At 39.9% G+C, this 14,854-nt stretch overlaps 1 protein-coding gene across 1 annotated transcript in view; it reads left to right on the top strand.

Annotated features, from left to right (window-relative positions):
* The window catches only part of ARMH4 (armadillo like helical domain containing 4), a 94,162-nt gene that overhangs the window by 10,492 nt on the left and 68,816 nt on the right, over positions 1-14,854 (top strand). Inside the window, exons 4-5 of the mRNA XM_084768031.1 lie at positions 2,722-2,970; positions 5,216-5,410. Coding sequence (XP_084624157.1) covers positions 2,722-2,970; positions 5,216-5,410 — 444 coding nt within the window. The remainder of the gene's footprint in view (positions 1-2,721; positions 2,971-5,215; positions 5,411-14,854) is intronic.

Genomic DNA, 14,854 nt, shown 5'->3' on the forward strand with positions numbered 1-14,854 from the left:
CACATAAGTCGAGGTCTTTAGCTGGGGACAGTTCTGCAAACACCCCACTCTTCTTGGCACACTTAGCAGTCTTTGGAGATGGTTTTAGTTGTTTTGGTTGAGGCGTACTGCTTTCCTCTTCTGGATAGGGGTCGGGGATGCTTTACCATATTCTCCATCTGTGGGACAGCTCCCGGAAGCAATGGTCTCGGCCAACACATCACCGGCATTGAAACAATGTAGTTGAATATTTTTTCTTTCTTTTTTTGTTGGTATTTTTGAGGCAAGATTTCTCTGTGTAGCCTTAGCTGTCATGGACTCGCTCTGTAGACTATAGGCTGGCCTCTAACTCCTAGAGGTCTACCTGCTTCTGCCTGTCTGAGTGCTGGGATTACAGGCATGTGCCCCCACACCTGGTTATTTTTCTAGTCTTTTTTCATGAAAAAATATAAATACGTATGAAAATGTGAAGGAAGCACCTATGTGTTTAAATAACTTAACAACAATGGTTGATATTTACATAGTAATACAAAATATGTGACATCTTTGATATTTGTTATCAAAATAATTAGGTAAATTTTTATCTGATAATATTAACCATTTTGGTCCTCTGACCTTATTTACTCAAAAATATATTATCTCGAAATAATATAGAAAAATTATACATAATTTTCTTGCTTCATTCTGAATTTCCAACTTTTTCTTGGCCTCTATATCTTTGAATATTGGAAGGTGAAAACTTTAATATTTGTTGGTGATGAATTATGTTTTTATTATGTGATTGGTCACATAATAGAATCTAGAAGGAAAGGCTTATTGTAAATTATATATGTATTCTTACTTCAAATTGTTTCACAACGTGCAAATCTTATGACGTGGGCCAAGTAACCTATTAATGAAACAAACAAACAAAATATTTGTAATATGGCCTATAAAGTTTTATTGTGATATAATTCAAATGCTAAAATAATCATTTGATAAACAATAAAGGTAAGAATGAATAGTTTACATGCCTATTTGAGTTTTTGGGGTTTTTTTTGTTTTTTGTTTTTGTTTTTTTGAGACAGGACCTCAAACTGCTCAGTCTCTCACTGGCTAAATGATGAAAGCTGGCTGTGAATGCCATGCTCTCTCGCCTCTACCTCCAAAGTCATTGTCATTGTCGTGTGTTTCATGTCCAGCTTCTAGCTCAGTTTTTGAACACTGGATGGGCTGGTAAAGTGTAAAATTTCATATATATGCATCCAGAAAATGTTTTATAAGTTGTGTTTAATCTTTAAAAATTGAGACAGTTTCTTACTATGTAACCCTGTGTGGCCTCAAAAGTGTGGAGATCCATCTGTGTCTGCGTCTCAAAAGCTGAGATAAAGGCATTACCACCACACGTAGCACTTTCGTTTCTAGAACGTGAAGTCACATGGTCCCCAGCATACACTGCACCATTACATTTATATTGTTATATTTCGGGTTTCTTTCAGCTTTTGCTGGTGCAATCTCAAAAGTAAAATGGATTTTATGCTAGTCCAACTATTTTGATGACCAAATGTGCTCTTGGTAATAATTGCCTCATTTACCTACTGTGAACAGGCTTATTGGTTAAGAGCCTGTAGTGCTATTGTATAGGACTTGATTTTGGTTTCCAGCACCCATATCAGGTCCCGGGAATCTAGCATCCTCTTCTGGCCTCCATGGACACCTGTACTCATGTGCACAGACACACACACACACACACACACACACACACACACACACACACACACACACACAAACATGTAATTAAAAATAAAATAATTAAGAAAAAGATGCCTACTGAAAACCTACTATGTCCAAGGGACTGTTCTTTGTGTTTGGCATATGTAGTGTTCCCCTGGATTGGGCAGTGATCGCCTTTAATCCCAGCACATGGGAGGCAGAGGCAGGAGAATCTCTGAGTTCCAGGATAGCCAGAGCTACACAGAGAAACACTGTCTCAGAAAAAAAAAAAAAAAGAGGAAAGGAAGGAAGGAAGAAAGAAAGAGGTAGGCATTATTATTGTTCTTATTTATAGCTAAAGAAACTGGAAGCCTAAAATTGGTCAGTTTACGATAACAATGCAAGTGAATGATTAAAGCAAAATTCAGTCCATCCCCTGAGGGATAGCTTTGCATGGTGGTATTACTGCCCTTCTCCCTTACCACAGGTGAGAGAGTAAATTAGGAGCACACACCACACCCCGACTCCCTTGCCTGTCCATCCCGGAAACTAGGTGAATGCTGGTTGTTATTATTTTTTAAATTTCAGTTTTTTAAAGGCATGGTTTCTCTGTGTAGTCTTGCCTGTTTTGGACTCTCTTTGTAGACCTGCCTGGCCTCAAACTCAAAGATCTGCCAGCCTCTGCCTGTGCCTTCTGAGAGCTGAGATTAAAGGCACGAGCCACCATGCCTGGCTTATAGTTTGTTCCTTAACAGACTGATTGAGTTAATATTCAAATATGTCTGAGGAGCTCAGCTGGCATCTTCCTATTCTCTTTCAATTCTATTCTAGGTTTTTTTGTTTGTTTTTAAATTAACTTCTTTATTTCTGCCTTAGATTTCTCCATAACTCTCCCAGGCAGCAACTGTAACACTGTTTACTGACCCTTGATTCTCAAGTTGTCATTGTTGCTCTAGAAAGAGCTGGCCGTCCTTTTTCAATTTAGTAACTTCATAGTGACATTACTCTATAGGAATGTGGTCTACTTTAAGATGTTTCCCTCCTTTTCAGACATCACTCAAGAGATGGCAGTGGCCACTCGAGAACTGGATACTACAGTACCCTTGGCGACACAAGAGCACAGACCCACCATGGAGGTTCTCAGAGGCAGTGGGGAGTCTGAAGAAGCCATGGTATCCCCCTCTCCTGTACCTGTTTATGTGGGTGCCACTGAGCTGTCCAGAACATGGGGGTCTCTGGCCACCCCAGCCTCCACCACTGCTGTCCCTTTGTCCCTGGAAGCCACCTCTTCCATAGAAGGTCAGTAGGGGAGTGTGGGTTCAGGGTTTAGGGGATCTTTACTGTGAGCTCCTGGAATGAGAGAAGCAGCTGGCCCTTTCACCAGCGTACATGTGTCCCCTACCTAGAAAGATGGTCACTGTCTTTGCTTCTAAAAGTGTGTTATAGCCTCAAAGGATAAGGGTGGCTCTTCTCTAGGTCCCCAAGTCTATGCCTCCTGAGGTCTCCCTCCTAAGAGCCAGATTAGGGAAATGTAGAAATAGCAAGGACCTGGGTTTGAAGCTGCCTTTGGTCCTTTCTAAGATTGGCCTTAGGTAAGCATGTAAATTTCTGCAGGCCTCTATTCATTTCCAGTAATGTCCACTTGGTTATTGTAAAGAACTATTCCATGAAAAGGGCTTCCTGTATCATAGGCCGCCAAATTGCCTGCTCTCTTGAGGGGTAAGGAAGTTTAAAGTGTGACTGCCTATCAGAATCTCTTAGGAATATATATGTGTGTGTGTACATATATAATTCATAATTTATATTATATTTATTATATCATTATGTAATTTATATTTATTACATCATATTTTTAATGATATTAATTATGTTAACATATGCTAAGTTCCCCAGGGTGCTTTGGCACACGCCTGTAATCTCGGCGATTAATTATATTATGATTATATTTATAATTTATAATATAATTATCTTATATCATTTATATTATATTAATTTATATTGTATTTATTTTCACTATATATGTATGAAGATGAAGAACAATATGTAATATTTATTTATTTCTCTGTTACCCAAGTAAAGATGACTTTCATGTGTTTATTGCGATACTTTTAACAACGTAATAAATGCTTTCCAATCCTGCCCCCTAATCCTTTTTCTAAAACAACACAAAAGTCAACTGTAGAGTCTTGACAACAACCTCCATGAAATCTCTTTGATGATGCTCGCTCTCAGTGTCTCTCTCCCAATTGACAACTAACATTATCAATTTCGTTTTCATAATTTTCTTCATTCCATACCACCTTTAGTTTTCTTGTATCTATAATCACTACTATATGTACACATGTAAAATTGTTTTGTTATTTTTAACTTTATAAGAGAAATACTGTACTACTGATGAATTTTTTTTAGAACTTACCAAACAATTTTTTTTTGAGAGAGGGTTTCTCTGCATTGCCTGGACTGGCCTGGACTCACTTTGTAGACCAGGTTAGCCCAGAACTCACAAAGCTCCTCCTGCTTCTGCCTTCCTGAGTGCCGAGATTACAGGCGTGTGCCAAAGCACCCTGGGGAACTTACCATGTTTACTTATTGTTCTGACTGCCAACTATCCTGTAGATTTTTTTCTAATCATTGTATCGTACTCAATTATGGAAACATCTTATTATTCATCCAGTCTTCATCTGTGCTCCTGCAGTTTGCATTTGGGGCATTTCCAGCTGTTGTGAATACTGCTGTTATGAACACTCTTGTCATGTTTAGCATCGGGCATGTGAGGGACTTTCTCCTAGGTAGTGAGTCATTGGCCATAGGAAGTATGAGTGCTTTGCATTAGGGGCCAATGACTCCTTTCCATAGTGGCTTATACTTCCAATTTATACTTCCAGAAGAAATATAACAGAGCCGGGTAGTGGTGGTGGCACACACCTTTAATTCCAGCATTTGGGAGGCAAAGGCAGGCAGATCCCTGAGTTTGAGGCGAGCCTGGTCTGCAGAGTGGGTTTCAGGACAGCCAAGGCTAAACAGAGAAACCCTGTCTTGAAAATATATGTGTGTGTGCGTGTGCGTGTGCATGTGCGTGTGTGTGTGCGTGTGCGTGTGCGTGTGTGTGTGTGTGTGTATAATGGGGCTCTGTGCAACAACCACTATGGACTTCATTTGGACGCCTTGAAATGGAGTCTACTTTAGACACAGATCAAAGCTCAAACTTTTCCATGTGATTTTGTAAAGTATACTTGGCCTTCCCAAAGTAGTCCCCAGCATTTAATTTAATACATTTTTTTGTCAACAATTTTATACCATTCATTACACTGTCAATAAAATAAGTGGGATATTAAATTTTAAAACCAAAATTATGATTTGAAATAGTGTTTTTTCCTGGATAAGGAAATGTTTTTGTCTGTAGCTGGGCTGATGTGAGAAAAGCTGAGCTAAGTACTGAATTTACTGTGTATAACACACTGGTTTCTTGTCTTTCAAAGCTTATGTTAACATTTTTTTATATTGATAGTCTTGTGAGTCAAGACCTGTCTTTTGTGTTCGGCAGACCTGATGGATACAATCACTGGGCCAAATGAGGAATTCATGCCAGTTTTGGTCTCTCCAATGGTACCCCCTGAAATGACTGTGGAAGCTCCCACAATTTCTCCAGCACTCTCTTTTGAGGAAAGAACTAGTTTGTCCATCAGCCCCACAAATCCGACTGCTTCTTCTTATGGCCTGGAACAACTCGAATCTGAAGGTATGCTTGACTCTGACCACATATTTGAGAAACTAAATATATGTGAGTTTAAGTCACTGAATAAACTGTGTTCTGCCTCTGATTTTCTATACCCTGTGAGCTAAGAAGGTTTTACATTTTCAAATGGCTGGACAAACATGGCAGAACAATATTTTGTGACATGTATAATTTATCTAAACTTCAAGGTTCAGTGATCGTAAGTAAAGCTGTATTGCAGTCCAGCTACATGTCTCGTTTGCATGTTGATTATGGTTACTTTGGGGTCATAGCTCAAAACTGAGAAGCTGTGATAAATACTGTGTTCCCCAAAGCCCTGGCAATACAAACATATGTATGTATGTATGTATGTATGTATGTATGTATGTATATTTGTGATCATCTGCTGCAGTTGAACATTAGACTCAACCTTGAAAGTTTTCAGTGAGTCCCAATATATTATATATGAATGTGTGTGAGTGTGTGTGAGTGTGTGTGTGTGTGTGTGTGTGTGTGTATGTGTGTGTGTGTGTGTGTGTGATCCTTAACAGAAGATAAACGTTAGACCCAGAGTCCTCCTGAAGAGCTTTTTACTCTTCTGAGATCACTCAGAACCCTCTGCCTGAGATCTCTCTCAGTGATTCCAGTTAAATTTACCTGGGCAGGATATGGCTTTAAGATTAAAATGAGTATCTTAGTTGTTTTATTATGCAAGCCGGGTAAGAATGGTAGATTTAAATGGAGGAATTGTGCTTTTTCTACTTTTTTTTCCCCATAGAGCCACTCTCTGTATTATTCTGTATGATTCTTGTAGTAACATCTTTGAGTTACTGTCTAGACACAAACAGTTTTTTTTTAATTATTATTAATTCTGAGAAACTCGTGCCAAACTGTGCTGTAAGACACTGGCTTTGATAATGAAAAATGCAACTGAGGCAGAGCTGCACTTCAGCAAACAATAGGAATGGACATAGGGCCACAGTCATGTGACTGCTGGAGTCATCTCCCTGAGAGGTGGGAGGTGCCAGGTGCAGGGATGCTAACCCGGAACACAGGAAGCTCTTAGGCAGCAGCCATGTCCTAGGTGAGAGAGGACAGAAGATGCACTGGGACTTTGTTTTCTCTGCAGGGAGGAGGTGCAGCCAGCTGTGTAGAAGATGCTTTTTCTCCCAAAGACTAGTTTTATCATTAAAAAAAAAAATGTGTGCTTGTGTATGTATGTGTGTGTGTGTGTGTGTGTGTGTGTGTGTGTGTGTGTGTGATGTGTGTGTGTCATGTGTGTTGTGCCCTTAGAAGGAGAAGTCAGAGGCATCAGATGTTCTGAACTAGAGCCATAGGAAGTTGCCTTGGGTGCTGGAAATCAAACTTGAATCCCTTGTAGAGCAATGTGCACCCCTAACCACTGAGCTGTCTCTCCAGCTGGTCTTACAGCCTCCCAGGGTGACACTTGTAATCTGCTCACTGAGAGCCATAACAACTTAAGAGTGGCTTGGGAATTTCACAGCCACTGTGAAATTTAAGCTGGTTTAAGAAGCAGACAGTGTGGTCTCAGAGGTCATCATCCCTGTCACACCCCATGAAGACAGGTGCCACAAACAGGGCTTTGAGCTCGATGCCTCAAGTTTTCAGTTCCCTTGAATGCTGTCTGTAAAAAATCCTGTTTCCTTGAATTGACCTGAGATATAGGTGGCAGCTCAACTTGCAAAATTCATTAAATCAAAGAAAAATATATTTAGGAATAGTCTATATTTGCCTAACCATAGTAATTTTCTAAGTTTAGTAGATGATGACAGTTGTATTGAAATACGTTAGAATTTTTCTGATGTGCCTAAAGATATTATGGCGTTTGAAATCTGTTCTTCCACACAATTCAGTTCCAGCTTCTTTTTTGAGAATAGTTTGTCAGGTTTTGAACTGAATTATGATTATTGTCAAAGTTTCTAAAAGATTTTTTTGGAACATTGAACCCCTACTCAGATCTAGCCAATGGACAGGACATTCTCCACAGTTGAGTGGAGAGTGGGGACTGACTCTGACACAAACTCTGGTGCCCCATGTTTGACCACGTCCCCTTGGTGGGGAGTCCTGGTGGCACTCAGAGAAAGGATAGCAGGCTACCCAATGAGACTTGATAGCCTATGATCATATAGTGGGGGAGGAGATCCCCCTCGGTCACAGACTTAGGGGAAGGCAATAAGGTGAAAGTGGGAGGAGGGAGGAATGGGAGGATACAAGGGATGGGATAACAATTGAGATATTATCTGAATAAATTAATTAAATTTAAAAAATAAATTAAAAAGTACTTTGTAATAGAAATATTCTTTCTGCTACATTGTTGGGCTTAAGATAATTAAGATCTAGTATTCGATTAATTAGTACATAATTTTTCCTAAAGACTAAGATGAATAATTAATGTTGAACTTCTATGTATTAAAGACATCAGGACTTTATCCTGGTGTTTAATTTTTGGAAGGCTGAAAGAGCTTTATGTATTTTAACAGATAAGCCCACCAGACTCCTGGCTATAACAGGGGCCTCCATTTTCAGCATGTGACTTTCTGCCTTGCCTAAACATGATATAAATGTCATGTTAGGTATAGACTAAGCAAGTGTTTTCATTTTACCACAGGATTGCAACCAGAAGAGAATTTGTCCTTATCAACATGTATTGGTAGTGTCACGTGTTCTTAAACTGACTTTCAAAGTTGTTTGTTTGTTTTTGAGACTGGGTATTACTATGTAATTTACTCTGGTCTGGACCTAGCTATAAAATGAGTCTGAGGCCAGTCCTGGACACATTAGACCCTGTCAAACACACACAAATGTGTAAGTTGTTGTTGTTGTTTATTCATTTAATCTTTTATGGCATAAAAGCCATTCTCAATCTGTGTGTCACAACCCTTTGGAAGGAAAGTCAAATGACCCTTTCACAGGGGTCCCCTAAGACCACCGGAAAACACAGATATTTTACTTTACTATTAAAACTGTAGCAAAATTACAGTTATAAAGTAGCAACAAAAATAATTTATGGCTGGGGGTCCCCACAACATGAGGAACTGTCTTAAAGGGCCGCAGCATTAGGAAGAGTGAGAACCAGTGGAGTAGAGGATATCTGTTTGCTTTACATAATTTAAAACTGTGTTGTGTTTTGTTTACTTCTGAGGAAATGGAAAATAATCTAGGCCGCAAAATGACAACAATAATTCTGTAGAAAGTAGTACATTTCTTGAAAAACTCAGCGTTTAGAGACTGAAGCTGTAGCTCCGTGGTAGGATACTTACCTAGCATGTGCAAGTCGCTTAGTTCAATCCCAAGTACCACAAAAAGGAAAAGAAGAGAAATTCAATATTCAGAAAAAAATGGATTGGTTCTGCTTTTGCCTGATACTCATTTATGTGAGCAATAGGAAATCAAAAGCTGAGCTATCTCAGACTGTGACTACCGTCCATTTATTCTCTTATCTGGGCTATCTCAGGCTGTGTGATTATCTTCCCTTTATTCTCTTATCTGGGCTATCTCAGGCTATGTGATTATCTTCCCTTTATTCTCTTATCTGGGCTATCTCAGGCTGTGTGACTACCTTCCCTTTTTTCTCTTATCTCCTTTGTTAAATGTTTGGAAAAAGGAGACAGGAAGATGGAGAGATCAGGCTCTCCTGAGATGCTGGAAGAGAGGAAATTGAATTCTTGTTAGGATGGTCCGTTTAATGAATGTATGAGGACAGTGTGGAGACCACGCCTTATCCCAGACAATTCCCATTTCCTCGTTATTTCAAATGGCCCATTGAATGCAGGTTGTTTTTTTTTTTTAATATAATAAATGAACCAGAATTCTGTAATAACTACAGGAATAATGGAACAGTAGTTGACTTGCTGGAGGGTTACTTTTTAATGTGTAATTTATTTAGTTTAATAATTATAAATTGGTTCATATACAGTATAAAAAGGCAGAGAAGCATAAATTTCTCTCCACAGATGACATAAGAATTTCAAGAGAAAGTAATGTTTTTGATTTTGCTTTATTTTGTTTTGTTTTTTGAGACAGGGTTTTACTTTGTATCCCTGGCTAGCCTGGACCTCTCTATGTAGACCAGTCTGGCTTTGAACTCACAGAGATCTCCCATCTTCTGCCTCCCAAGAGGTGGGTCAGAAAGTTGTGTTTGGAAAAGGTGCCTTTACTTGGGCAACTGAGATGATAATTTTTACAATATGATGGTCTTTTGCAGTTGACTCTGAAGTAAAAAAGCCTTGCCTTTTCTTTTTTTTAAAGATTTATTTATTATGTATACAATGTTGTGTTCACATGTAACACCTGCACACTAGAAGAGGGTACCAGATCTCATTATAGATGGCTGTGACCTGCCATGTGGTTTCTGGGAATCGAACTCAGGACCTTAGGAAGAGCAGCCAGTGCTCTTTTTTTTTTTAATTTTATTTTTTTATTAATTTATTCGTATTACATCTCGATTGTTAGACCTTCCCCTGTTTCCTCCCATTCTTCCCTCCCTCCCACTTCCCCCCTTCTCCCCTTCCCTATGTCTGTGATTGAGGGAGACCTCCTCCCCCTATATATGCCCTTAGAATATTGAGTCTCTTCTTGCTAACTTGCTATCCCTCCTCTGAGTGCCCCCAGGCCTCCCCATCCAGGGGTCGTGGTCAGAAAAGGTCACCAGAGTTCGTGTGAGAGTCAGATCTCACTCTCCACTCAATGGTGGAGAATACCAAGTTTGTCGGCTAGGTCTTGGTAGGGGTTCGAAGTTTACTGCCTATATTCTCCTTGGCTGGTGCCTTAGTTTGAGGAGGACCCCAAGACCCAGATCTGCCTGTCATAAAGTTCTTCTTGTAGGTTTCCAGGACCCTGGAGGTCCTACTATTTCCCCATTCTTCCATGCTACTCTCGCCTAAAGTCTCAAAAGGGTGTCCACTCCTCTGACCCACTTTATTGGTAAGTAAAGTTTTTCATGGTACGTATCCCTTGGACTAGTGTTTTGATATAAGTGAGTATATAACGTTTGTCTCTTTTTGCTTCTGGGTGAACTCACTCATTATGATAATTTCTAGGGCAATCCATTTGTCCACAAATTTTGGAAATTCCTTGTTTTTAATAGCTGAGTAGTATTCCATAGTGTAAATGTACCACAGTTTCTTAGTCCACTCTTCTAATGAGGGACACTTAGGCTGTTTCCATGTTCTGGCTATTATGTATAAAGCAGCTATGAACATGGTTGAGCATATGTCCCTGTTGTGTGTTAGGGCATTTTCTGGGTATATTCCAAGGACTGGGATAGCTGGGTCTTGAGGAAGCTCTATTCCCATTTTTCTGAGAAAACACCAGATAGCTTTCCAAAGTGGCTGTATTAGTTTGCATTCCCACCAGCAATGAAGGAGTGTTCCTCTCTCTCCACATCTTCGCCAGCATGTGGTTTCATTTGAGTTTTTGATCTTAGCCATTCTAATGGGTGTAAGATGGAATCTCAGTGTTGTTTTGATTTGCATTTCTCTGATGACTAACGAGGACGAACATTTCTTTAAGTGTTTCTCAGCCGTTTGATATTCCTCTATTGAGAATTCTCTGTTAAATTCCAAGCCCCATTTCCCAATTGGGTTGTTTGTTTTGTGGTGTTTAATTTCTTGAGTTCTTTATATATTTTGGATATTAAACCTTTGTCAGATGAAGAGTTGGTGAAGATCTTTTCCCAGTCTGTAGGCTGTCGTTTTGTTCTCTTGACAGTGTCTCCTGCCTTACAGAAGCTTCTCAGCCTCATGAGGTCCCATTTATTAATTGTTGACATTAAGGCCTGGGCTGTGGGTGTACTGTTCAGGAAGTTGTTTCCTGTGCCTATGTGTCCCAGGCTCTTCCCCACTTTTTCCTCTAACTGAATTAATGTCTCTGGTTTTAAGTTGAGGTCTTTAATCCACTTGGACTTGAGTTTTGTGCATGGTGACAAATAAGGGTCTAATTGCATTTTTCTACATGTAGACATCCAGTTAGACCAGCACCATTTGTTGAAGATGCTATCGTTTTTCCATTGAATATATTTGGCTTCTTTGTCAAAAATCAAGTGAGAAAATGTGTGTGGATTCATCTTTGGGTCTTCAATTCGATTCCATTGATTCACCAGCCTATTGCTTTGCCAGTACCATGCTGTTTTAATTACTGTTGCTCTGTAGTACAGCTTGAGATCAGGTATGGAGATTCCTCCGGAAGATCTTTTATTATATAGGATTGTTTTTGCTATTCTGGGTTTTTCATTTCTCCATATGAATTTCAGAATTGATCTTTCAATATCTTCAAAATATTTTGTAGGTTTTTTGATAGGGATTATGTTGAATCTGTAAATTGCTTTTGGTAAGATGGCCATTTTTACTATGTTGATTCTCCTGATCCACGAACAAGGTAAATCCCTCCATCTTTTGATGTCATCTTCAATCTCTTTCTTCAGAGGTTTGAAGGTTTTTTTTGAATAAGTCCTTCACTAGCTTGGTTAGAGTTACTCCTAGATATTTTATGTTGTTTGTGGCTATCGTGAAGGGAGTAGTTTTCCTAATTTCTTCCTCTGCCTGTTTGTCATTTGTATACAGGAAAACTACTGACTTTTTTGAGTTTATTTTCTATCCTGCCAATTTGCTGAAGGTGTTTATCAGCTGTAGGTGTTATTTGGTGGAATTTTGGGGCTCACTTATATACACTATCATATCATCTGCAAATAGGGATAATTTGACTTCTTCCTTCCCCATTTGGATCCCCTTGATCTCCTTTTGATGTCCTATTGCTCTGGCTAGAACTTCAAGAACTATATTGAAGAGATATGGGGACAGAGGGCAGCCTTGTCTGGTTCCCGATTTTAGAGGGATTTCCTTGAGTCGCTCTCCATTTAATTTAATGTTGTCTGTTGGTTTGCTGTATATAGCCTTTATTATGTTTAGATAAGTGCCTTGTATTTCCGATCTCTCCAGAACTTTAAACATAAATGGGTGTTGGATTTTCTCAAATGCTTTTTCTTCATCTAAAGAGATGATCATGTGGTTTTTCTCTTTCACTTTGTTTATATGATGGATTACATTGATGGATTTCTGTACGTTAAACGATCCCTGCATTCCTGGAATGAATCGTACCTGGTCATGGTGAATGATGTCTTTGATATGCTGTTGTATTTGCTTTGCGAGTATTTTGTTGAATATTTTTGCATCAATGTTCATAAGAGAAATTGGTCTGAAATTCTCCTTTTTTGTTAGGTCTTTGTGAAGTTTAGGTATCAATGTGACTGTGGCCTCATAAAAGGAATTTGGTAATATTCCGTCCATTTCTATCTTTTGGAATAGCTTGAATAGTATCGGTATTAGCTCCTCTTTGAAGGACTGGTAGAATTCTGCACTGAAACCATCTGGCCCTGGGCTTCTTTTGGTTGGGAGACTATCAGTGGTTGCTTCTATTTCTATAGGCGAAATAGGGCTATTTAATTTGTTTATCTGATCTTGGTTCAATTTTGGCAAATGGAATCGGTCAAGAAATGAGTCCATTTCCCTTAAATTTTCAAATTTTGTGGCATAAATGCCTTTGAGGTAGGTTCTTATGATTCTTTGCATTTCTTTGGTGTCTGTTGTTATATCTCCCTTTTCGTTTCTGATTTTGTTAATTTGGATAGTGTTTCTCTGTCGTTTAGTTAGATTGGCAAACGGTTTGTCTATCTTGTTAATTTTCTCAAAGAACCAGCTCTTGGTTTTGTTGATTCTTTGGATTGTTCTCTTTGTTTCTAATTTATTGATTTCAGCCCTGAGTTTGATTATTTCTAGGCGTCTACTCCTCTCGGGTGTTTCTGCTTCTTTTTTTTCTAGAGTTTCCAGATGTGTTGTAAGTTGTTTACGTGGGATGATTTCCTTTTCTTTTTAAAGGCACTTAGTGCTATGAATTTTCCTCTTAGCACTGCTTTCAATGTGTCCCACAAATTTGGGTATGTTCTTCCATAATTTTCATTGAATTTTAGGAAGTCTTTATTTCTTCCCTTATTTCTTCCGTGACCCATGTGTCATTAAGTAGAAAGTTGTTTAGTTTCCACGTGTTAGTATGCTTTTTGTTATTTCTGTTGTTGTTGAAATCCAGCCTTAGACCATGGTGATCTGATAAGATACAAGGTATTATTTCAATCTTCTAGTATCTGTTGAGGTTTCCTTCATGACCAACTATGTGATCAATTTTAGAGAACGTTCCATAGGGTGTTGAAAAAAAGGTATACTCCTTTGCATTTGGGTGGAAACTTCTATAGATATCTGTTAGATCCATTTGATTCATGACATTGGTTAATGATGTTATTTCCCAGCTTAGTTTTTGGAATCAAAGACCTATCCTTGAGTGAAAGTGGGGTGTTGAAGTCTCCCACTATTAATGTGTAGGTATCGATGAGTGGGGCAAGCTTTGTTAATAACTCTTTTACAAATGTGGGAGCCCTTGTATTCGGAGCATAGATGTCCAAAATCATGATGTCTTTGTTGACTTTACCTGTAATTCAGATCATCAGTTTTGGGACCTAGAATAAGGTCTTCACACAAATGTTCTGGTTGTGTAGATTGATCCCAGCTACCTGTCCTTCCTGTGGCTTTGTAGTCATGACTCCTGGTTGATCAGAACTTCTGGGGGCGTAGCTGTCTTTTAGCTCTGTGTCTATACCCTGTAGAGGTGTCCAGCTTTTCCCAGAAATATATGCCTGGAGGGCCCAAGGTCACTCTTGGTCAGCAATTAGATACTGCAAGCAAGACCCACGTTTCGACTCCGGATAACATGAGAGTGCCTGCCTTGCTTGGGCCAGGAGCCCCAGCTAGGCTCTCTTGATCTTGTTCGGGTAGTGCAGGGCCAGTGCATTGCAGCTGGGTAGGAACAATAGGGTTGTAGAGCTCTGGCGGTCACCTGGGGAACCAGATCTTCCCGCAGGGCTATGATGCTCCACTAATGCTCTAGGTCAGTAAATAGACACTGCAAACACGCCTCACCCACGTCTTGTCTCCTGATAATGTGAGAGTGCCTGCCTTGCTCGGGCCAGGAGCCCCAGCTAGACTCTCTCGTTCGGGGAGTGCAGGGCCAGTGCCTTGAGGCTAGGTAGGAACAATAGGGTTGCAGAGCTCTGGCGGAAGCCTGCAGAACCAGGTCTTCTCGCAGGGCTATGCTGCTCAGCTATCACTCTAGGGAAGACCCACGTCTCCCGATAGGTCTGTGGAAGCAGTCCAAGCTGATTTCTCACTGCCCCTGTTTGCAGGCTCAGTCCGCTGTGATGGGTGTTAGGTTGGGCCCCGGATGGACAGCGAGCTGCAGTCCCACTTTAGCTGTCTCTGTTGGGTCCCGCTGCCTGTGTTTCCACTCAGCCTAGGTGGGTGACCTCCGCAGTTTGGGGTGGTGTGGAAGGAGGAATCCTAGGGCAGATTCCCCCTCTTCACTGAGACTCCTCGCAGCCAGTGCTCTTAACCTCTGAACCATCCC

This window comes from Acomys minous (assembly GCF_964271855.1).
Source record: "Acomys minous genome assembly, chromosome: 18".
NCBI lineage: Eukaryota > Metazoa > Chordata > Mammalia > Rodentia > Muridae > Acomys > Acomys minous.